Here is a 22,195-nt window from a genome sequence, read left to right as displayed (position 1 = left end):
TATATTTAACAGTGCTTTCTCCTACTTCCTGATCCACATTTTTGTTTTGCACTGGGCCCCACAAATTAAATAGCTGATCCTATGTGTAATCTTATAAATTACCAAGTACCAAATTCTAAGTTTCTTAGAATTTAAAGAGTACCAAATAAATGTTAGCTTAAAATTGAGAGATAAAGAAATCCATTGCCTATGTGGACATGTGAGCAACAACAACAAAATGAAAGTATTATGAGAAGGAAAAGTGCAGAATTTGATAATATACACAGCAGAAACAGAGGAGATTATATATATATATAATATTATATATGTAAAATACATATATATATAATACTGGACAAAAATTGCACAGGGCAACACACATAGTTTAGTCTCTTGAGAAATGTGGAAACTTGAGAAATATTTTCATTTGACTAGACCATCTTCCGCTTGGAGGTACTCATGAAAGTGTTTTGTCTTGGAATGGGGAAGTTTAGACAAAAGAGATTTTGAGGTGAGGAAGACATTTACAAGATGTCTTCTACAAAGCATGCTGTGATTGAATTAGACAATTTGGTCTTATCCATCAAAATGTAAAATGTACATATTTTTGCATTTTCACTTCATTTTTAGATTCTAAATAAATACACATGTGCACAACAGAGAGGCAAGTCCCATGATGTTCATTCGTAATTGTTTTTCTAATAGCAAAGAACAGAATCCAACCGAAATGTCTATTATTAGGAAATTGTTTGATTTCATGCAATGGAATACCATGCAGCCTTTAAAAAGAATGAGGTAGCTCTAGACCTATATTTACCAATAGTGAGATAACCAGGGAATTTTAATTAAGGGGAGAAAGTATCAAGTTTCAGGAAAATGTTTAATCCCACTCACGTAGAAAATATATGTGTACAAGAAAGCAAGTAGAGAAAGGTCTAGAAGCCTGCACACCAAACTGTTAACAGTGAGTATCTCTTAAGGATGGGAGTGGGTGGAATGTGTATGTGAATGAATGAGACGCTCATGTATCCCTGTGCCTCATTGTTGTTCGAACGTATTACTGAGAGAAATGGAAAGAGTATTTTGAGGGCATTGTATGACAGGAAAAGTTTGGGAGCTGGCAGGGAGACCTATAGGTCAGATTCCAGCACCGCCCGAGGTGAGGAGACCCCGCCCCGCTGAGGTGATTCTGCAGAGGGGCGGAGCTCTGCAGAGCAGAGGCGGGAGGCGGCCCCGGGGGGCGGGGCCCCCGACTCCAGCCGCACGCTCCGTTCCCACCATGCCCTTATAAGGAGCGCCCGGCGTTAGGGCTCGGGAATCCGGTCGCAATCCCTGTGGCGCAGCCCCAGTCCCAGGCCCCTCCCTTGGGAATGGGGGCGGGGCGGGGTCTTGGCGGCGCGGTTGCGGGGGCGGAGCATCTCGAAGCGGGACCAATAGGTGTGGCGGCCCGGCTCTGAGAGGCGCTGCCATTGGGCGCGGCGACGCGAGGGGGCGGGGCACCCGGGAGGCTGGTTACGCTGAGGGAAGCCCGGACTCCGTAGTCGCTGCTCGGAGTCCGTCTCTCCGCGGGTTCCCGGTCCAGCCGTTCTCAGTTTTCTGTAGTCTGCGGTTCGCCGCCCCGCTAGCCGCCGCGATGCCGGTGTTTCATACACGCACGATCGAGAGCATCCTGGAGCCGGTGGCGCAGCAGATCTCGCACCTGGTGATCATGCACGAGGAAGGCGAGGTGGACGGCAAAGCCATCCCTGACCTCACTGCGCCTGTGGCCGCCGTGCAAGCGGCCGTCAGCAACCTCGTTCGGGTGAGCGCGCTGGGCCTGGGATGGTGAACGGGGGCGGGACACGTCCCTGGGATCCCAGCCCGCCTCGCGGCTCCTTTTCGCTGCCTGTGGCTTTGCGCGGGGGCTCTGAAGCCAGACCGCCACGGGTTTGAATCCTGACTCCCCCGTGCTGTGACCTTGAGCAAGCCCCTGCACCTCCCTGGGCTTCAGTTTCCTCATCTATAAAATGGGGGCAATCATAATAATACGGGTTTGCTGTGAAGGTTTGGCGAGGTGGTGTTTATAAAGTGCCTAGCGCAGCTGTAAGACCCATAGTAAGCGCTCAATAAATGATTGGTATTAGGATGTCGGATAGCCCCTTTCCGTCAGCGGGCTGTCTCCCCTCGCGTTGACAGCCTTGCTCTCAGCTCCTGCTTAGGCCTCCACAGTCTGGCTTCTGGGCTGCCGGGTTCTTCTACTGATACACTGCCTTTCCTTCCAGAGATTCTTTGAGCCACGTCGTTCTCCTTTCTAATACTTCTACCCCTCGCCTTGAGACCCGCTTCACCCACCACCCCTCCCCAGCGTTCCCCGCGTCCAGCCCTTTTGTCTACTTGTCTTAACTGGCCACTCGTCTCTGTTTCCTCCCTTCCTGGACATTCTACTTCTGCTCACACCTCCGGCACTTACAAACACCGGGTAGTTTCTTTATGCAGTTATTCAGGACCTCGAATAATCCCTTTTCCCCTTTCGCTTAACCCAGCTGTTTTTAATTTTCAACCCCCTCCCGTGGAGATTTCCACCTGGCTTCTACCTGCTGTCAAACGGCTTCCTCCCACTGGGGCCTTTCCAGACTCGGGGACCCTCCTCCTCGGCCCCTCCTCCTGGCAGGAAGCAAGATGGAGCTGCTGGGAGAGGCCTGTGGAATCTGGGATCTGCGGCCCCTGCCGGAGGAAAGGACGGGGCGTCTCCTCCCCGAAACACAACTTTCCTAGATGCCTAAGTGGCTCTGCAGACCCATGTAGCCCACAGCTGTGACTAATAACCGAGGTGGTTCCTGGAGGAGGCGGAGTCCATTTCTGAAATAGGAAAAGAGGTGCTGTGACCAAACTCCCAACACTCCGCTGGCTAATATCACACTTTTCTTTCCTACACTGAGTGGGTGACTCAGACTGCTGCTGCCTGTGAGGAACAACTTTGGAAAAAGTTCATACTGTTTCCCCCTTGAGCTGTATAAATAGTGTGTCAGGGTAGTTAGGAGGCTGGGAGGCAACTGTGGGTCTGGGTGGGGCTTGGGTTACTTATCTGATTAGAGCACTTTAATGCACTGGAGGCCTTTCAGCAGCTGAAAGTCTGGCTCAGTCTTCGGGGCCCCTCCACTGTTCAGTAGACTGGTAACCAGGAGGACAGTACAGACCAGATTCCTCATCTGCCTTCTGTGTGGGTTTAGTAAGACTCTATTCAGAAAGAATACTGTATTCACTCAAAACGTCTAGTTCTACATTGTTCTTGTTCTTTTTGTAACTAAGTTTAATCTAGGACTCCAGAGTACATTCTTATGTAGTGGTGTCTAACATGGCTGCATTCCAGGCCTCCATTTTTCAACAAATAGGAAACAATGTAAAGAGACAAGGTAATAGTGTCCCTCCAAGGAGTACTTCAGGAAATGAAATCTTAAAACCACATGTTGCACTTGGAACAGAGCTACTGTAGTCTAGGGGCTGATATCTGGTTAGGCTATTTAGAAAAAAGTTATTTATGAGCTTCAGTGCATGAATTAATAAGAATTGAATGTCTGCTTTGTGGGGAGCATTTTAATAAATCAGTGGTTCTCAGGTTGAGATGTGCATCTGAATCAGCAGTGGGGCTTTTTAGAAATAGAGATGTCCAGCTCCCACCCCAGACTTACTGAGGAGCTCTTCAGGGGGTCTGGTGGAGGCCTTTGAGTTTTTAGGAAGCTTCATAGGTGGCTGTGATACACTCCCTTAGTTAGGAAAACACTGTACTAGATACTGACAGACAAATGCAAAAAAAAAAAAAAAAAAAAAGAGAGAGAGACCAGCCATAAGCTGAAAACAAAATTATGTATAGTTACATACTTCCCAATACATTACAAAAGAAGGGACTTGAGATTGGAGGTAGATAGGAGTTAGCAGAAAGATAGTGGGGGGGGGGGATTGGGCTGATAACTAGTCATGAACACTGGTGCTTGTGAGTACGACACTTCTAAGTTACAGCAAGTTGATTGTCTTGGCTAGCTCAGGAGGCAAGTTGGAAAGAAACTAAGATCAAGTTGGTGCATGCCATATGGGCAGTTTAACAGAAGTCCAGTAAGATGAACAAAGAGAGTGGGCAGGAGAGGATGAGGGCAGTGTGGGAGGGAGACTGTATAGATTGTGTTGTAGAGAAGCCAGAGGACCTGCTCATTGCTTGGAATTCTGGGTGTCAGTTGTGGCAATTATATATATATATATGCTGAGTACTGTGATGAATCCTGTCAAGTTCCCAGCTAGATTGTGTCTGGAGAACCGGCCTTGTCTGATAAGTGTGTGCTCTCCAGATGCTCCCCTCAACATTGGCACGTGGGGTGGCTTGATAAGTATTGTGGAAGGGAAGATGCAACTATGGGAAGGGAAATAAATTAGGAGACTTTTAAAATTGGTTGGTCATGAAGAAAACGAAGGCCTGGACTTAGGGTGTGGCAGGGAAAATGGATCAGGAATTAGAACAGTATTAGAAATATAGTAGAAGAAGAATTAGTCGAGCTTGTTAATAGAACTCTCAGAAAAAAAAATGCAATATTACTATAAAATAATGAAACTAATTTTTGAACAAATGTTTTGGAATTTATGCAGTTCACATTTTTTTTTTCAGTTATCATGGGAGATTATATCCTTATTCCAGTGCTTCTCTTTGGGAATTTCTTACAGATTATTTACAAACATATGTCAAATTAATTTGATTTTGGTGAAGAAAATTTTATCTGAAGTGTGCATTCCTTATCTCTGCTACTTTGTGTACCATTCCTGAGTCTAAATGACTTTTGGACCTTTCCAAAATTAAAATTTACCAGGTGAAGATGAAATTCTGCATTGTTAAACAGTAGTTATCCACTGATCAAATAGGTATTTATTGAGCCCCCCTTTTAATGTCAAAGCAATAAGTATGATACTGGGCAGAGTAAATATAATACTGGGTTGAAAGTCCTAAGTGGCTTGGAGGAAGAGAAGTACCATGGAAGTTCAGAGGAAGGTAAGTTTCCTTTTCATAAGAGCATGGGGACAGCTTCTTAGAAGAGGTGACATTTGAACTGGCTTTAAAGATGGGTGGGATTTGAACATTTAAAGATGTGGTAAGAAGGGCGTTAGGAGTGGAAAGAACTCAGACAAAGGCACAGGATCATTGAGAATCTAAGGATCAAGTTTTGACTGAGGGCATCATTAAGCAAGACTCTGCTGAATTTGTAATTTTTCATTTATGTTAAACAAAAGTAGTCTGGTCACTATATATATGTATATATAATCACAACTGAGTCATCACTTTTACCCCACACTTAGGGAGAGAATAGGATGTGAATATTTATTTGCATGTCCTTTTTTCAACTCGGGATCCTGAACAAGACCTTTTTTTTTTTTTAAAACAGCTTTTTGATGTATAATTCACATACCACACAATTCGTTCATTTAAAATGTACAATCCAGTGTTTTTTTTAGTATATTTAGAGTTCTGCAATATCACTACAACTAATTTTAGGACATTTTGTCCCCTCAGAAAGAAACTTCATACCTATTAGCAATCACTCATTCCCTCCCATTCCCCACCACCCCCGCCATATGCAACCACCAATCTACTTTCTGTCTCTAGATTTGCCTATTCTGGATATTTCATATAAATGGAGTCATAAAATATGTGGCCTTTTGTGTCTGACTTCTTTCACTTAGCATAATGTTTTCACGGTTCATCCATGGTGTAGTATGTATCAGAAATCCACTCCTTTTTGTTGCTGAATAATATTCCATTGGATAAAAGAAGGCCATTTCAACACAGTGATTCTGATACAATAAGAAAACAAGGAGCGGGCCTAGGAGAAAGAAGGATGGGAAAGGAAAAAATAGAGGAGGGGTACAAGTTCCAAGGGGAGGGTTCAGTAAGCAGTGTGAAAAATTCCGAACTCTTAGACTGCCTGTCTTGTAGCATGGTATATAAATTTGTCTTTTTTTCCCGCATTGAAATGGCCCATAGAAATCTCAGTCTTTGTGACCATATAGTCATGCCAGTTTTATTAATGGGGTTCAGACATTGCCTTTTCCATTGCATCTGAGGGCATGTGTTGCAACTCCTCCTGGGGCTCATGAAATATTTATTTTGGGAGTTTTTGTGCCCTTGACTTTTATGAGCCTCACCCGTATATCATACCCTGTTGGGACCAGCTCTGGGACAAATAGCAGCATTGTCTTTACTTTAAACTGATAGATGGCAAAGACTGTTCTGCTCTTAAAAAGAGCTCAGCAATTTTGTCATTTGTAAATCATCTGTATTAACATCTGAAAGTATTCTTTAATTTCTTTTGGTTGATATTGGACTTATTTCAGTTAAAATAAATAACAATGATGTTTGGGTGACAGGCCTGTGGGTGATTTTTTTCCTTAATCTGTAGTTTCCAGTTTTTCAAATGGACATATAAATTCCCATATTAAGGAAAAATTAATAGAGTAAATAATAAGAGTATTTGTATAATCCTTTATAGCTTATAAAATGCTTTCATATATATAATCTCAGCAATCCTTTAAGGTAGGTATTGCTATGGTCCCAATTTTACAGGTGAGGATACTGTATGTAGATCAGAGAAATTAAGTAACCTGCCCACAGTGGCACAGTTAGTGGTGGAGCTTGGAGTCAAACTCTGTTTCTCATACTCTGGATCCTCTGCTTTTTTGACTCCACGATTATGTGTTCACTTAGAGCAAAGTTGTTAAATATCAGTGGAAGTTTTCCACCTTGAATCAGAAGCAAGAAGAATGCTGTTAGTTTCCATTTGTCCTGGACCTGGCAAGGTTACCTGTTTGAAGCCTGGCTTTGGCATGGCCTGTGTGAAGGGCCTATATGAAAAAAATGATGTGAAGGTAGGGTTCTGTTTCACAGTGACGTTCAATTTTGTAGCATTAAAAAAATAAAGAATAGATACAGATCAGCACAAAGTATTTATGCCTACAAAACAGATAAAGACATTTTATAGTATATATGGCTGCTTGGCTTGAAGCCTATTAGAACTAAGTAGTATTTAAAGTAGCTTTGTAGGATTTCTATTTAAATAGTATTTAAAGTAGGTTTGTGCATTCTTGAGGAATCATGAAGTTTCATTTGAAAGATTCTGTCTTCAGATCAAAAGAGAGACACGAATGGGACTTTGTTCCTATGATACTGAACATTTACTCATATGATTGAGAGAATGGAAGAGTTTTGGAGATTGTATGTTTGTAATTTTAATGGAACCCCAACTTAAATATTTGTTTCTATATATTGACACAGTGGAAGGTTGGGCTTTTCTAAAGCTCTTTTATAAACAGCACTGGTATAACGATAATAAAAATAAAAGTTCTTTTATATTTTACAGACAAAATAAAAGTTACATTTTAGGGACAAAATAAAAGTTAAAGTCCTGTGGTGTCAACCCCAGTATCTTAAGTTGACTCCTTTTGTTACAGTCCAGGAGTAAGGGCAGCATTAAGGTGACTGCTTTTATGGAGATGGGGGGGACTTATTTGGGTTTTAATGTTTCTTGTATATTTATTCAAAAAGTAGTCTGGTCATTTTATATACTTACTTAATTGCTGCATATATATATATATATTTATATATTTTATTTATTTATTATTTATTATTTATTATTATTATTTATTATTTTAAAAGCTTTCTGACAAATTCCTGGCCTTATGCTGGTGCACTTAGGAAGAGGATAGGGTCGAAATTTCTTCATTATCCGCAGGCTACAGTCTAGCATAGCATGCATTTGTTCTCCTGTGACAGTCATCATACTTGGTCAGGGTTTGTCTTCTCCACTGGATTGTAGGTTTCTCCCTGGCAGGGACCATGTCTATTGTGTTTGCTCCTTTGTTTCCAGTGTCAGGCTGGTCATAGGTGTGCAGTAGAACTTCTTTTTCTCCAAATAAACATATATATATAGCATTTCTTTCTTTTTATGTGCAAAATATTGTAATAGGAATTTTTGTGCAACAGATATTTTCCATCCCCAGCTTGCAAACATCTGGTGATTGTTTTCCCTTAATATTCTGTATTTTCCAGTTTTTAAAATGAACATATAAATTCCTATCTTAAGGAAAAATTAATAAGGTGAACAATAAGAATATTTGTACAATCCTTTATAGTTTATAAAATGCTTTCATAGATGTAATCTGTATTTGAACAGTCTAATCAAATTTATAATGGGCTTTGTCTGAAACAAGTAGAATATATACTAAGAGGGAGGAATGAATGGCTAACTGCCCATTGTTTGAGATAACAAAAGTGTCCAGGCTATTTTGGGTTGTGGTTCTCTGTTTCAGAGTCATTTCAACTATGCAGGCCACTTACTAAATTCATAATGTGAGAATATGTTGTCTCCTATCTGAAAGTGGCATTGGGATTTTGCATTCTTTTTGAATTGAGAATGTCTTTTTAAAATTTAATGATTTAGACCAGGTGTTGATATATTATTTGGAGCTCTGCTGGTTATAGACTATGTGGTATCAGACTATGAGTCATGAATTCCTCATTAAAAGATCTTTATTTCCCTGAACCGTATGGCAGGAGACAAAGATATCATAAAGTTGATCTGCTGCTTTTTTGCTTTCTGGTTGATCTGGGCCCAGCCTTTTCCACTGAACCTTATGTCATGGTCATGACAGTGGCTTATATTTTTACATAATAAACCAGCATTAGAGCAGTATCAAAAGAAGTAGCAGTCCATAAAGAGCAAATGTCAGAGGTTAGCTGGTATCACAGCAAGGTTTCTCTCTGGGATAATGCTCTGTGCACAGGACTGTTGCTGGGGAGGGGCCGTTCTATCCATTCGTATTGCTTTCAGGCAGCTCTGCCCTTAAACCTTGCCATCTAGATGAAACTAGAAGAAGAAAACATAAATTTCAGCTTTGTCTTTTTTAAGCTTCAACAGCCTTCAGTGCTGTGCAGTATAAATACTTGAGAGTGAGCTTTAAGGAGTGAAGTTCGAATCTGTAATAGGACCCTGACACACCCAGAGATGAAAGTTGATATGTGGGAGGAAGGACCTCCCATTGGAGGCTTTCGTCTGTCTTTCTGTTCCTTGTCCATTGGACCCGTAGAATTCTTGCAGTACGTGTTTGGGTGTATTGGGCCGTATAGTTAAGTTTGTGTAACGTAAGTTTTGAGTTATCCAGGTGCCTGCTTCTCTGGTTTTTTTCTGTCATTTTTGTATTTATTCAGGTTCCACTGGGAATGGTTATGGAGAGGAAGGCTATCTTACCTGTTTCTTAATAATTTACAAAAGGGTTTATTAGGAAAGAAAGTTGAGATAAATATATAAGTAGGGGATTTTTGTTCACTTGTTTTATCTTTCATTTAACACTAAATAATATTAGTGAACAACACACTACCAGTAATTATTTTTTGTCACGTTGAGGCTTCATATAGTCTTTCAAAAAGAACAAATTTTTTCTTGTTACAAAAATATTACATTTTTAGTGTTGAAATTTATAAAAATCTATCTTTAGTCACAATCTTCTGTTTCTCAGCCCTTTTCAGTCTATTTGAACTTGGTTTGTCTTTTTGTCTTTTCTCTCTGCTCCAAACCAGTTTGTGTTTACCTAGCTATAAATACAAATTTAACTATATATAGATGCAGCATCTCATATCCTTTTTCACCATTAACACCCACCCTCCCCCAAACCCTTAAATTCACTTTCCTGCTCAAGAATTTGGAAAGAAAAGTGAGGAAAGCCAGTCTGTTTCAACACCCCCTGACTTTCTCTGTCTTGTGCTGTGTAGGGAGCCATTCTGTATTTAGCTAACTGCTGGTTTAGTAAGTGTGGAATGAAATAACTTCAAAATGATGGACTAGATCCTGAGAGAACGTCTAATCTCAGTATACTTGTTAAAAGTATGGGGGTCTTTAAGTTGATTAAATATGTTTAAGTATGTACATTATGTGCAGACAGAGGGATAGAGTATGATACAGTCGTGGATAAAAGGGGACTTGTGTCATTCGACATGGGAAGTTGGGGATTCATCACCTTCTTTCCAGTCCCTTGGTAAAGCTTTGTAGACTTTGCGTCCTTGTACTGCAGGGCATCAGCCTTTGGATGATTGATTTGATTGTGTTTGTGTTTTCCCCTCCCTCCCAACTCCCTAGGGTGTCTCCCTTTAAGACTGTTGGTTTCTGGAGGGCAAGGACTGGCTTACATTCTTCTTGATATTCTGGGTGCTATGTTTATCCCAGTCCCTGGCTCACGGTATTCCTTTGATAAGTGTGTTGTGCTTTGGTACTCACTATTCCCACTGGTCATTCTAGGCTCTTTCATGATGACAAGGATAGCTCACTATCTCCTTCCTCCATGGGATGGCCTGGGGATTCTCTTTTCCTGTCCTCAAATGCTGCTATATACAGATGCCTATGTAATCACAAAAAGAAACGAAGATTCACAAATGTTATTCTATTGTGTTTGGTTACATATTTGGACCTTTAGATTCACAAAAAATCTGTCACTCCTATCAGAAGTCAGCTCATTGGACTGGTATGAGTACAGGAGGTGTGTATGTACAGAGAATGAGAGGTAGTGAATCTTAGAACTAAAAATGTTTATAAATGTCTTTAAGTTGCAGAAAATAGAGTCTTTGGCCCTTAGAGAATTCCCCACTGATAAGATTTCCAGTTGAATGACTTTTAAGGGTAAAGTGGCTGAATTTTATTGCAGTTGGCCACAAGCCAAGCCAAAGTCATTCCTTCTTTTGAAATAAGCTTAACTTATTCCCACAAGTCGGCTTTCTGTGAAAAAAGGAAAAATGGTACATTTGTTCTCAGAGTTGAGAGTTGAGGAACCTCTGTTATGTAGTTTCCCTGGATTTCCAGCCTTCTCTCTGTCCCCACCCCATCCCTTGACAACTGGCTTGGCTCGTCTTTTATATGTAAGATGGACAACATGTTTTTATTCATTTAATTCAAATAGATAAGGGTATATGAATGTGCTGGTTAATCTCTGGTAAAACTAAAATTTCTTATTCTACTGCTCTTCTCCCCAAATAGCAAAATTAGTTATCACAAGCTAGTATGCACATCACGTTCCAAACGATGGTAGGCCATATAAGATGCAGTCTCTGGCCCCAAGTTGTTAAAATACAGATGAAATTTATGATCTTATAAATGATTTACCTTATCTGCATCTTCTCCACCAGTGAAATTGTTGCAAAATTTAAATGATTTATTTTAAAAGATTGTGTGCTTGTACTCTATGTACAGTTTTTATTCTTTGGAGCCATGGAGAAAATGTGAGTGGGCCAGCAGCAGAACAGGCAGACGGTGGGCGTCATGGTCAGGAAAAGACTTTTGAGCATTGGCTTCAGCTGCCCTCTTCTTGTGGTTCTCTGGGCACACTGGATTTTCCTTGTCTGCAAAGCACAGTGCTTCTTGTGGGCCTTCACATGTGCTTTTTCCTCTGCCTGAACCACTCTTCTGTTCTTTGCTTGGTAATTTCTACTAACCCTTGACTTCCATATTAAATGTCAATTTTTTTGGGACACTGTCCCTGACTCTACCTCCAAAACTATGTTAGTTCCCTCTCTTATTTATTTTTTTTTCCTTATTGTGCTTTTCATAGTTGTAAGCAATTATTTGTGTGATTATTACTTCTTTAACATCTTTCCCCAACTAGAGCCCCAGGGGCCAACATGGCAGAGCCAGTATTTTCAGCACCCATCAGAGTTCCTGGCACGTAGTAGAGTCTTGAGGAATAATTGTTGAATGAACAAGTGGGAAGACCATTTGCTGCTTCCCTACTCCAAACTGTTTTATGCTTCTTTGGAAAAATGTAGATCATGCTGTGGGTGAATCGGTGACATTTAACTGCCAATTAGGAAAGCAGCTGTAACTCATTGCTTAGTGCAGAGTATTGCATGCGGTAGGATCATCCAATTCATGTTTCCTGAATGAATAAATTCCAGGCATAGAGTCCTGGAGTGCAGATGGGGATAATCCTGCCCAACATAGGATTATACAGAATATGTAAGTGTAAATAAAAATATAACACGAGGGGGGAGGGTATAGCTCAGTGGGTAGAGTGCATGCTTAGGATGCACAAGGTTCTGGGTTTGATCCCCAGTACCATTAAATAAATAAATAAATATAAGCCTAATTGCTTTCCCTCGACCCCCCAAAAAAATTTAACACAGATTTGGAATTCTCTGTTAGTTTTGATGCTTTGCAAATGAACAGAATACTCAACTTTGGCAAAGTGCACCTGATATGAATTAGCAAATACCAAAGTCAGACTTGAGATATGGATATGTTAGCCTACAAACATGGGAAGACTCTTGGGAGGCAGTGTCACATAATGGTTATGAGTAAAGGGTCTAGAGCTAAATGCCTGAGGTTTGAATCCCACCGTTGATTGACACCTGCAAAGTATGTAACGTTGGAGAAAGTATTTAATTTTTGTTTCTCAGAGTCCTCTTCTGTAAAACAAAGCTAATCTTAGTATATGACTTGGAGTGTATTATTGTGAAGATTAATGAGTTCATAAAAATGTTTAGAGCTATGCCTGTCACATAGTTAAGAGCTCAGTGAGTGTTAGACATATTAATACACTTTCGCATGATTTTTAAGTCATAGTTTAAATGTTAGTCTAATGAAAAGGCAGTGTTTTTGTTTTTTTTTTTATGTCTAAGTATAACTTCTAACTTTTGCTCAACAAGGCAAAGTGCCAGTGAAAGCTTTCAGTAGAATTCCATATGTTGTGGAATATACAGTTTTACCAACTGTGGGGAAAATACCACTCACAGTTTAGGTGCCTGCATTTCCCATGATTTAAATCAGACATCTAAGTTTATGTTTGATATCTCTTTTGGTTGGAGTAATAATGAGAGTAAAAGTGTGTCTCCTCTACCCTCAATTTAGAAGCAAGAATTGGGGCTTAGGATTTGGGATTTATCCCAAGCATTCACTGTTCTATTTAATGAAAAAGAAAAAACTGAAGGGGTAGTCACTAAAATAAATTGAATCAAGCCTTCTGTGTAGAGTTGAGAAGTATGATGCATTTGTGAAATAGAATTCATCTTGTTCTGGAATAGCCAAATTAATTTAAAAAATGTTTAATGACTAAGTACTAGGCTGGATATTGCAAGAGTTTAGTATCTCTTGCCCAAAAGGAGGAATAGAACCTATTTCAGATGATCTATCAGTATATAGGAGTAATACAGTTGAACATGAGGGTTAGGGAACCATAACAACTGGTTTAGGAAGGTATACCTCTTATTTCTAGTCTTGTGGTTTTCTGGAAATTTTTTAACATGCATATTTAACTTAAAAATCTTAGATTAATTAGCATATTTACTGTCTGCCTGAATAATATAACATTGTAAATTCCTCTGTCCTCTTATATACAGTTTTCTAAGATTTCATTTGTCTTCTTTTTTCACCCCACAGATTAGGCACTATTGTTGTCTTATTCAGTTGTTTTTCTCCCCATTTACCTACATGTTTACCACTTTCTTTAAAGTATAGGAGAAATGATGACCAGATGTCCCTTTTTCCTGAAGTCTGTCCTTCATTAGTATCTTTAGTTGGGTCTCTGGGCAGTTTACACTCAAAGTTCTTATTTATCTGAAAATATCTTTATTTTGTCTTCTTTTTTGAAAGATAATTTCACTGGATATACAAAACTTGGCTCATAGTAGTTTTTTTTTCCCAGCACTTTGGAAATATTATTCTTGTGTTTTCTGCATTCAAATCTGCCATCAGTCTAATTGTAATTTTGCTGTAGGTAATGATTTTTTTCTCCCTGGGGTCTTTAAGATCTTATTTATCCTTCCTGGGATTTTTTTTGTGCCCCTTAATTTTGAGGGCTGATTTCTTTTATCAGTCGTAGAAAAATCTTAGCCATTATCTCTTTGAATTTTTGCCTCTTGCTTCCTTTTATTCTCACCCTTTGGAAGTAGAATTAGATACTGGATTTTCTCACTCTATCCTCTTTGTCTCTGAACAGTTTATATTTTCTATTTGGTTATTTCTTTAGCTCTTCCAGTTTGCTAATTTTCATGCAGCTGGGTCTAATGTGCCATTTAATCCATCCACTAAATGTTTAATTTAAATGACAGTATTTTTTACTTCTAGAATTGTATTTTTTAAAAAATCTCCTTGTCAGTGTTGAGAGTCTCTTGTTTCATCATACTTTTTAAAGAAGATTGCCTCTATTTTCACTTTTTTGGTTTGGTGAAAAAGATCTTGGAGTGTAGAAACTGCAAAAGCTTTATACCAGGATGAGAATAGGAAGGGACTTCTAAAATTTGATGTGTTAGAATTTCCTTCCTTTTAAAGACGGAATAATATTCTATTGTAGGCATATACCACATTTTGTCTATCCATTTATTTGTTGATAGATACTTGGGCTGTTTCCAGCTTTTGGCTGATGTGAGTAATGCTGCTATTTCATTACACATTTAATGCCCTCTGAGCTCTGGTCTCTGTCCCTGAGGGGTGTGAGCTTCTAATGGACTCATGGAGGACTATGAACACCCAGCTTCTAATGCCAGGGAGCAAATATGTAATCAAAGCAGTCCAAAGGCCCTTTTGAAGGTGGGAAGACAGGAGGTGAAGTTCAGTCTGTCTTAGGCAGTGTCTGATGCATGAGCAAGTTCGCCAGCTAGAGAAAAACTGGAAAGCCTTCTGTGCAGAGAGAATGAGAAGATATAAGGGTGTGAATGTGCAGTTAGGGAGTGGGAGTGCTTTAATGATGACACTATTAAGGTAGATTGTGCTAGTTTGTGAAGAGACTTATATGTTCCTTTAAATAATTTTTCTTTTTGGTGGTAGTCGGGGGAGGTAATTAAATTGATTGATTGATTAATTTAAATGGAGATACTGGGGATGGAATTCAGGACCTCATGCTTGCTAAGCACACCACTGAGCTGTACCCCTCCCCCCATATGCCATATTAATCAGTAAACAAACCAAAAAAAAAAAAACCCTTCAATTTTTGAATAAGTGAAAAATTCACCTGGTTCAAAATTTAAAAGGTTCAGCAAGGTTTATAGTAAATAGTCTGCCTCCCACCCTTGAACTCCAGCCACCTGGTTTCCCTCCTCATAGGATACCAGTGGACACAGGAAACCAAATGTCTTGCTTATGCTCCTAGGGGTAGTTATGCATAGTCAGGCAAAATGTATTCCTATTTTATGCAAGTGATGACCTATTATACTGTCCTGTTCCATAATTTTTTCCCCTTAACATATTTTGGAGTTAATTTATAGGAGTAACATATAGGAGTTGGGGAGCCATTGTCCACCGAAGACAGTGAAGGTTGCCTTCAAGCAGTGGGAGGAGTGCAGATGAAGAGGGGGCAAATTCTAGAGACACCCTTTTTATTACTTAATTTACATTTGGATTCAAAGTATTCTCAATTTCAAAAATGCATCAGTAAAACAAGTGAGTTTTTAAAATTATCAATTATTTTATTTATCCTCAGTTAGTTTATTTACACCATGTGGTTATTATTCTCATTTTACAGGTGAGGTACCTAAGGGCTCATAGAGCCTTGAGTTAGTAAGTGGCAGGACCAGAATTTAAGTATTTTAATTATGCAGATAAGCTCACTTTGAAATTCAGGACAGGAAACCTAGAATCCTTATCAAATCTGAAAGAAGTCAACAATGGTTTTACTTAAGTTATATGTTAAATGAGTCATACCCATACCTTTTTTTTTCTTTCCTTTTTCTTCTCATCATGCCTTATTTATTTATTAGTTTGTTTATTTATTTGTTTATTCATTTGAAGTATAGTTGATTCATAGTGTTGTTAGTTTTAGGTGTACAGCAAAGTGATTCAGTTATGCATATACATACATATTCTCTTTCAGATTCTTTTCTATTATAGGTTATTACAAGATATTGAATACAGTTCCCTGTGCTATACAATAAATCCTTTTTGTTTATCTATTTTTTATATAGTAGTGTACTGTACTGCTATACACTACTATATATGTTAATCCCAAACTCCTAATTTATCTTTCCCTCCTACCCCTTTCCCCTTTGGTACCCATGGTTTATTTTCTATGTCTGTGAGTCTATTTCTGGTTTGTAAACAAGTTCATTTGTATTATTATTATTTTTTAGATTCCACATATAAGTGATATCATATGATATTTGTCCTTCTCTCTCTGATTTACTTCACTTAATTTGATAATCTCTAGGTCCATCCAAGTAGCTGCATATGCATTTTTATGGCTGAGTAGTATTCCATTGTGTGTGTGTGTGTGTGTGTGTGTGTGTGTGTGTGTGTGTGTGTATCTCCATCTTCTTTATCCAATCATCTGTTGATGAACTTTTAGGTTGCTTCCATATCTTGGCAATTGTAAATAGTGCTGCAATGAGCACTGGGGTGCACGTATCTTTTCAAGTTAGAGTTTTCTCTGGATATATGCCCTGGAGTGGGATTGCTGGGTCATATAGTAACTATATACATACCCATACTTTTTGATCTCATGTGGAAGCAAGAAAAATCTTGGAAGAAGACATAGAGAAAAGATGAGATTGAAATCAAGAGCTCAAAGGAAAGTCTGTAAAGAAAGGGCTATACTTTCTCTTGAACTCAGGTATGCCAGTGGTTTTTAATCACTCTGGTATGTATTGCCAGCTGGCATGGACAGATATCAATGCTAAGATGTTATTGTTATCCAAAATACAGCAGGGGGCTATGTTTAGAATGATCCTATTTTGTATGGAAGACTATATACTAAAATGTAGTGAGATTGAGTGGTGGGCTTTCAGGTTAAAATATTTTTGCTTTTTCTTACCATAATTTATGTTTGTCCCCTAACAGTGAGTATATACCACTTCTGAAGTAAAAAAGTAAGCCCAACATCTCCCCACATCTTTTTATTGTTATTGTTTTCACTGTTCTCGCTGCCTGGAGTTACTCTTCCTCTCTTGTTAAAATGTGCCCAGTGTTGATGTCACTTTCTCCATGAAGCTCTTTCCGGGCTGCTCAGTTGAAATTAATCTCTCCCTTTGCCGTGTTTCCACATTTCTTATCAGATACTGTCATGAATTAGAGCTACTATGTGCATGTCTGTTAGCATCCCTTCTTCCTCCAACTCCACCCAGCTTCCAGACTTGATTTCTGGAAGTCATGTAGTGCTCCCATTGAGTGGGATTACTTGGAATTGAGAGACACTCTAATGCTGAATTGGTTGTATTTGCAACACTGCAGTTTTTTTCCTCTGTCAGAGCAAGGAAAGATAGATAAAAATTCTGAGTCACAGTCAGCAGGGTGATGTTAAAATTCTGAGGGCAGTGATATATCTATGTATACCAGATGAATACTCTTTCCTAATTTGAGAAGGCTGCTGACAATCCTCTGGAGTGAAAGGAGCCATAAATAAATAAACATCATCTCTAAAAGTGCCGTGTATCTATTGCATCTCTAAAACCAAAACATGAAGGCTACATTTTACCTGATATATACTCTAGAACTCTTATCTTTGAACTGGAAATTCCAACTTGGGCTGTTTGTTCGAAAGCTTTTATAAAAAGGCAAATTTCCTCAATTAGTCTACCACAGTCATATACTCCACTGAAAGCACTGAGGGATGAGAATACAAAAATCATCTCCCCCCCCCCTTTTGTCTGGAAATTGACCTCTTTTATTACATTTGCCAGATAAATCTTTTTTTTTTCATATCTTTTTTCTTCTCTTTTCTCAAAGCTACCAGTCTAGATTAGGCTTTAATATTCTCTCTTCTTGATAGTTATCTACCAATCTCTCCCTCCCCTCCATTACTGCCAGGTAAAGCTAAGTGCACTCTGATTCAACACTTTCTTTCCCAGAAACTTGCACCCTCTCCCATTGTTTTCTGAGTTAAATTCCTTTTTTTTAGCGCTTTTAAAAAAATTGAATATATTTGACATAAAACACTGTAAATGTAAGGTATACAATATGCTACTTTGATACACTTCTGTATTGTAATATGATTGCTGTTGTAGTGATATTTATCACATTATGTACTTATAATACAACACTGTTGTCTGTTTTATTCTAGTTCTCCAGGGTTAGCACACCCTGCCCCCTTGCTGTTCTTTCTCTGTGGAATGGAAAAGTGAGCAAACTACAGCCCATAGGCCAAATTTTACTCTTCCTGGGAGCTAAGGATAGTGTTTACATTTTTAAATATTTGAAAAAAAGTCAAAAGAAGAATATTTTGTGACACATGAAATTATATAAAACTAAAGTTAATATCCATAAATACAGCTGTATTAGAACAAAGCTGTGCCCATTCACTTACATATTTTCTGTAGCTGCTTTCGCACTACATCGAGAAATTGTGACAGAGACCACATGGCCCACACAGCCTACAATACTTACTCTCTGGCCTTTTAGAGAAAAAGTTGCCAACCATCTACCTAGTGGCATAGATTGTAAAGTTGGAAATAAGAGCTCAGAGATGTTCTGATCCAACTGTCTCATTTTAAAAATGAGAAAATATGTTCTCAGATGTAATTAACAGTATGTCCAAGGCAGGTTGCTTGGGCAGTGGAAAAGCCAAAAAGCAGAATCCTTTGCTGGTCCTACCCCACCATAGTGCCCCTCCCAGGAAGCTGGTACTAGCTTAGTGAGACTGCTTGGTGTGTCGTGAACAAACTCCAGTTTGTCTCACTTCTGCTTCTGTGCACATGCTGCATTTCCTTCCATCAAAGATGCCTTCTTCCTTCCAGAAATTTTATCCATGCTTTAAGGCTCAGCTTAAATACTTGAAGACTGTCCTTATCTCAGCAACTGGTTGAGCTCCTGTCTCCCAGCCCCCAGTAGTGCTCAGTTACACTTCTTGTTGGCTTTCACCCGAATCATTTACGTAGTCCTGATGCTATTCCAGGCCATAAACTCCCTAACTGTGCATCTTTGTGTCACCTGAGGAAGTGTCACCTGCACATTGCCTTACACACAGAATTCTTGGGACATAATTTAAAGAATGAACTAATCTAAAAATGTCAGGATACAAGAGATGCCTTCAAGATCTCTCGTTTACTTCTATTAAAAAAGAAAGAGAAGGAATTTAACTGAGTAATATTTTTGATGGGATCAGCTATGTAGAAGAATTCCTAGGGAGTTTACCTGTACCATATCCACCTAGCAATGGATGAAGTATGTACACCCTGGGGAGAGAACTCGGATTCCTTCTAAGGAGGGTTACCTAATTCCATGATGATTATTTTAGCTTTTAGTATGGTTGTTGATTACTAGGCTTATAGAAACATGCCAGCTGAGATAGGAATTCACACTTTTAAAATTCAGCAATGAAAACCTTCTACATTCTTTCTCAATCTCCAAGGATTTTCTGCTGTTATATCTTCCATATAAACTCTCAATATGGGATGGTTTCCATTTATGAACTAAATGTAGACTTGTGTTCTGTAATGAACCATTAGGTGTGAACTTGATATTTAGTAAGGACTGAAGATAAAAGGATTGTAATTTAGTCTTATATGTGTTGCCAGCATTGTCTTTTATACTTTCCTTAAAACAGCAACAACAATAAATATAACTGGACAGATGAGTGGACTCTCAATATAGAGTAATTCTCTCAGTTCTAATTCTGTTTCTTCCTTTTGCCCAACTGGGAATGTTACCTAAGACTGTAGAGCCAGAATTTACTAATGGGTTTAGTTGTCTGTGGCAACTGTTGAACATCTGGGCCGCAGTATTGATATTTTGTATTAGTAAGCAAGTGGAGTAAAAGGAAATAATCTTTATTATTCCTGTCAGAGTCTTTCTCTTGATTAGACCGAGGCTGTGTCTGATCTGTTCATGTTATATGAAGAGCAGTGATGAAATGCAATCTGTAAAAGGCACAAACACATGTAGTATTGCTGGGAGTGGTTGATAGCTTCTTTTAAATCTGTACATCTTGGCCAGTTTGTTCTGGATGTGTTGTAGCTGTTCTCTTATTTCACTTTTCAGCAAGTTTAGAACTAAGTCTGTGCTCAATCCATATGTGGTCACACTAAATTATGTTTGTAGTAGTTGAGAAGAAAAAGAAAATCATTAAGAAGAAAAGCCTAAAGGTAAAACTTTGGGGATTTATTTAGTATAGTTATCATAAAACAGGGTTTTTTTCTGTGAGCATTTTAATTAATAGCGTTAACCATTTGACACATTAATATTACAAAATTTTGAATTCTGGCTGCTTGTAAGAAATGTGTTTGTAGTTTGAGCTAAGAAATAAAGCAATTTTTTTATGGCCCTAATTTAATGGGTCAGAGTGTCTATTATAGCCTAGAGCCAAATTCAATTACTATACTGTAAAAAGTGACTCTAAAAAATCTCCAGTTACCAAGCAGGATGGTTGTTCCCAACATTAGTAATGATACCTACTTTTGCCACTGAGTTACTATTTCAAGTTTTGACCACATCTTTAAAAAAAAAAAAAAAAAAAAGCCTACCTTGTTGGTTGGTCCTGGTTCAATTTTAAAAGCTAGTTGTAGCCAGGTTGACTCAGTTGATTGTTCCTAAGCAAATAACAGTTAAGGAGCTTAAGCAGCTGAAACCCTAGTGAGCCTAAGCCATATTTGCTGTGGAAACCTTCCAACTTCTGGGAAGGAAGATCAGAACAATTGGACATCAGTTGTTTAAACTGCATCTCGGTGGTTGATATTTGCTCATTGTGAGCTTGAAGTTGTTCATATCTTTGCCATCTGAGAGCACCACGGAATTCTAGAATCATGTAGTATTACAGAGGAAAGCTTTAGGCATCGTTGAATCTGTCTTCCTCATTTTTAAAAAACACAGTATAGTGATTTAGGATTAGAGCGTGGATGTGCTGAAGTCAACAACACTGTGTGAGTGATTTTAGGCAAATGGATCAACCTCTCTGTGCCTCCAGTCTTCATGTGTAAAGTGAGATAGCAATGGCACCTCCCTCTCAAGGTTGTTAGAAGGATTTAATGAGGTAATAAATGACTCCTGACTTACAGCCTGTGCTCAATAAAAACAAGTATTTTTTTTTTAAAGGAGAAAACAGAAGTCACAAATGAGTACTGCAGTGGCAGAGGGAAAGAAAAAGGGACTCATGTTTATTTAGCACCTGTTATCTTTCAGGCCCTGAAAGATGCATATGTATTAGGTGATTTACATGTGTATTACTGCTTTTTTAGCCAGGAGAGGCATTTTACTGATAAAGAGACTGAAGCTCAGAGATTGTTACTTGCCCATGGGCACAGAATCAGCAGTAACAGAGCAAGGTGAGATTCATTCCCAAGCCCCAATTCTTTTCGCACCACTCCATATTACCTTCCAGGATGAGCGCTAGGTCCCAGTTTTCCAACCATAAAAATAGCTTATATTTCAAAATTCATTTACAAATTGGTTTGGAGTGATTTTTCCATTGGAGCAGTGTTACAGGTGCTGTGTTACATACCCAGGCTTATTTGCAACAGCTAAAATATAATTGAAATTCTCCACATTTGTGAACTAAAACTGTTAAGAAAAAATGTGTTTGCAGTTCTAGCTATTAAAGTAGAAAACCAGAAAAAAAAAAGTGTATTTTAAGTTCTGTGGAAGGTTAGCTCTTTGAGAAAAGCAGATTTGAGTAGAGGGCAGTGAGGAAGAAGACAGGGACTGTGACGCTCATGCGGCCTCTGGAATACTTTAAGGGACTAAACAGAGACATCCTACAGTTGATAACACTTTGATAGTGTACAAAGCACATCCATATGCTTTATTTCCCTCTAATTGTGTGTGAGATAGGACAGTTGATAGAGCTGACCTAATTTCTCCTAGCAATATTTAGCTTTCTTTTTTTCATGTTTTTATCCATGATTTTTTTTAAAATGGGCTTTGAGAGCCCAACTAGTCACCTTAATAGAACCACAGAGGATTAGCTTATAGGTGTATTGAAGAAAGGATGAAAAAAAAGAATGGATGGTCTTCCTGAGTTAACTGTGCAGGAATGAAAGAAATTAGAATGCAGTAAAGAGTATATGTGGGCAGATATGAAAATGGTAGAGTTAAATGTTAACCCCTTTAAACTAATTATCTTTCTTTATCATTTCACTTTTTTCAGCTGGCACTTATTTTCTGAGCATTTATTGTGTGCCGGTCACTGTGTGTCATGGATTTGAGGGAAAAAACAGTCTAGACCCTACCCCCGTGGAATTTGTTCTCTACTTGAGAAGCATCTACCAAAGATTACATTCAGATCACACAGTGATCTTTTCCTCCCT

At 38.8% G+C, this 22,195-nt stretch overlaps 1 protein-coding gene across 2 annotated transcripts in view; it reads left to right on the top strand.

The window, feature by feature from the left end:
* Positions 1-1,501: 1,501 nt before the first annotated feature.
* Positions 1,502-22,195, top strand: part of VCL (vinculin) — a 91,416-nt gene continuing 70,722 nt past the window's right edge. Inside the window, exon 1 of one of the 2 annotated variants that reach the window (XM_031461073.2) lies at positions 1,502-1,780. In XM_031461073.2, the coding sequence (XP_031316933.2) occupies positions 1,613-1,780 (168 nt within the window). In that variant the 5' untranslated portion in view covers positions 1,502-1,612. The remainder of the gene's footprint in view (positions 1,781-22,195) is intronic. The other variant, XM_031461076.2, reaches the window with a different exon arrangement.

This window comes from Camelus dromedarius, chromosome 8 (genome assembly GCF_036321535.1).
Source record: "Camelus dromedarius isolate mCamDro1 chromosome 8, mCamDro1.pat, whole genome shotgun sequence".
NCBI classification, from domain to species: Eukaryota; Metazoa; Chordata; class Mammalia; order Artiodactyla; family Camelidae; genus Camelus; species Camelus dromedarius.
The sequence above is the reverse complement of the archived record's forward strand: the minus strand, read 5'-3'. Positions and strand labels throughout refer to the sequence as shown.